The sequence below is a fragment of the Merops nubicus genome, unplaced genomic scaffold (assembly GCF_000691845.1).
Source record: "Merops nubicus isolate BGI_N331 unplaced genomic scaffold, ASM69184v1 scaffold16875, whole genome shotgun sequence".
Classification (NCBI taxonomy): domain Eukaryota; kingdom Metazoa; phylum Chordata; class Aves; order Coraciiformes; family Meropidae; genus Merops; species Merops nubicus.
The window spans coordinates 9951-12114 of NW_008607785.1; the positions used below are offsets into that span (position 1 = coordinate 9951).

Here is a 2164-nt window from a genome sequence, read left to right on the forward strand (position 1 = left end):
TGGGGGGGGGGGGGAAGAAAAGAGTCATGAATAAACACAGTCCAGACTAAACCCTGGATAACTACTTTGGGTAGAGGGAAAGAAGAGGCAAGGAGTAGAAGTGAAGAATCTACCCAGAACTATCGTGGCCTGAAGTGTGACCAAACACTCATAAGCTAGAGGCACTTGGCTCCTGGATCAAACGAGGTGGTAGTTTGGTTCAGGCTCCAGAGGAAGGAAAGGCCTAGGCCATGAGCAGCCATGGACTTCTCTAGTAGCAACCTGTTCTCTGAAAAGCCTGAGAGGAGTAGGGTGACATGGTGAGCACTGATGCATACCTGTTTGGAAACTGGAACACCAGTCATGCAATTCACACATGAATGGCCAGAGGTTCTTCCAAGAGTTTTTTGTCAAGGAACAAAGGAAGTCACAGGCACAAGGAGTCTCCTGCTTACACCTTCCATCGCATGGAATTTGATTACAAGCCAAGCACTTTACTCCATGAATCTGACAGCCTGAGTGAGCTTTTTATGGGCTCTCCCTGCTAAGGAGCAGGCTGCACAGCAGTGAGCTGGGACACCTCTCAAGGTTATTCCTTGAGGCTGAGACCCCCTAATCAACTATTAGGTCATTGGTAAGTGACTATACTGCACATAACCTTGTATTAGAGCACACTGAGATTCTGTATCAGTAACTCTGAATTACTATTATGTCCTTTGTGCAGTAAGAGAGTGAACCTTGCCATTGGACTCTGCTAAGTCTCACTTTTGCAACATCCTCCTTCAAGAAAACTACTTTTGCTGCTGCCTTTGGTGGTGGTTCTTTAAAGGATCTAAAATCTCCCCTTTGACAAACTGGCACAGTCAGCAGATTCTGTGTCTGCCCTGCAACACTGGGGTTAAACCACGATATGAGAATGATTCTGATGGACAAAACAATGTCAAATATGAGGATATGCTGATGGAGATGCTTTCCATTTAAGATGCCTACTGGTATCAAGGCCCACCACTGCCAGAGCCACTACAGCTATCATCTTTACCTGTGTACTTTTCCACATCCCTGCATCACCTTTGTGTTCTGCCATTTGTGCAGCTATACTGTAAACCAGATGAGGAAAACTCATGTGCCATGGGAGAAGGAGAGATTCTTTATTTGTTCCCTGCATTTTTCAGATAGATCATGGTCCCATCAAAGAGAATTTGGCCACACAAGGCAAAAGGTAACACCTGATCTGAGACAGCAGAGCAACCCTGGCATGCCCAAGGAAGCAGCACAGTGCTTAGAAGAGAGGCAAGATTACTTCCTGGATCATTTAAAAGGCAAAATATCTCATGGACAGCATACACATTAAATCTATGTAGAAGCCATGGACAACTCCAAAAGGGAATCTGACTAGGGAAGCAGCATGTATCATCAAAACCAGTCTGATCTATTCAAGCCGAAGGAAAAGGAATTTTGCTTTCCTGCACTGGCCAATTAGGTCTTTGTCAGGAAATTAGTTACAACAAACCATCCAGACACACAGACAGGTGTTCATTTGTGCTGAACCTCACTGCACAGAAATAAGGTGTGTTCACTCCCCTCCAGCCTGTCACCATTTTATCACATCTGTTCTAAACATCTACAGCTTCACTGCCTTACTTGACACTGGAAAATTCAAGCCCAAGTATTTAGTGAATTAAATGAATCTTGCTGAGTAAAGAGAAGTGGGGGGAAGAGGCTCCCCACATTTCTTCAGAAGTTATTCAGGTTGTGGACTCACCTGTTCTCCATATTCAATCCACTGGCCAAGGTCATTCTTCCAATACCAGATCCACTCTGTGGTCAACACAAATGTGGGTTTTGTGACTGATGATGGTGAAGAGAGGCGTCGAAGTGCAGAACCACCACAGGTCATTGTCCGGAAATTGATCTTTTTATCTGCTATGCTGTAAGGACAAATTCAGGCTTGTTAAAGTTAACACTATGTATTTTATCCTCTAATACTCAGTTTAAGCCTGTGCAATTTTCTTTAATAGTTTAAATTTTCCTGAACTTAATTAGGCCTGAAAAAAGTGTGTTTCCCACAGCATGCATGGCAGCTTTGAAAACTGTTTCCAACCTTCAGAAGAAAACTATGGTCCATGAGACTCTGAATTCCATCTCAATCACTAGCCAGTTGTTCCACTGCCAGCTTTACAGCCAG

The 2164-nt window shown here is 44.0% G+C and overlaps 1 protein-coding gene across 1 annotated transcript in view; it reads right to left on the reverse strand.

The window, feature by feature from the left end:
- Positions 1 to 1907, reverse strand: part of LOC103772731 (poly [ADP-ribose] polymerase 12-like) — a gene marked incomplete at its 5' end in the record, with an annotated part of 11280 nt that extends 9373 nt beyond the window's left edge. The window contains one exon of the mRNA XM_008940075.1: positions 1742 to 1907. Within this exon, the coding sequence (XP_008938323.1) occupies positions 1742 to 1907 (166 nt within the window). The remainder of the gene's footprint in view (positions 1 to 1741) is intronic.
- Positions 1908 to 2164: the final 257 nt, after the last annotated feature.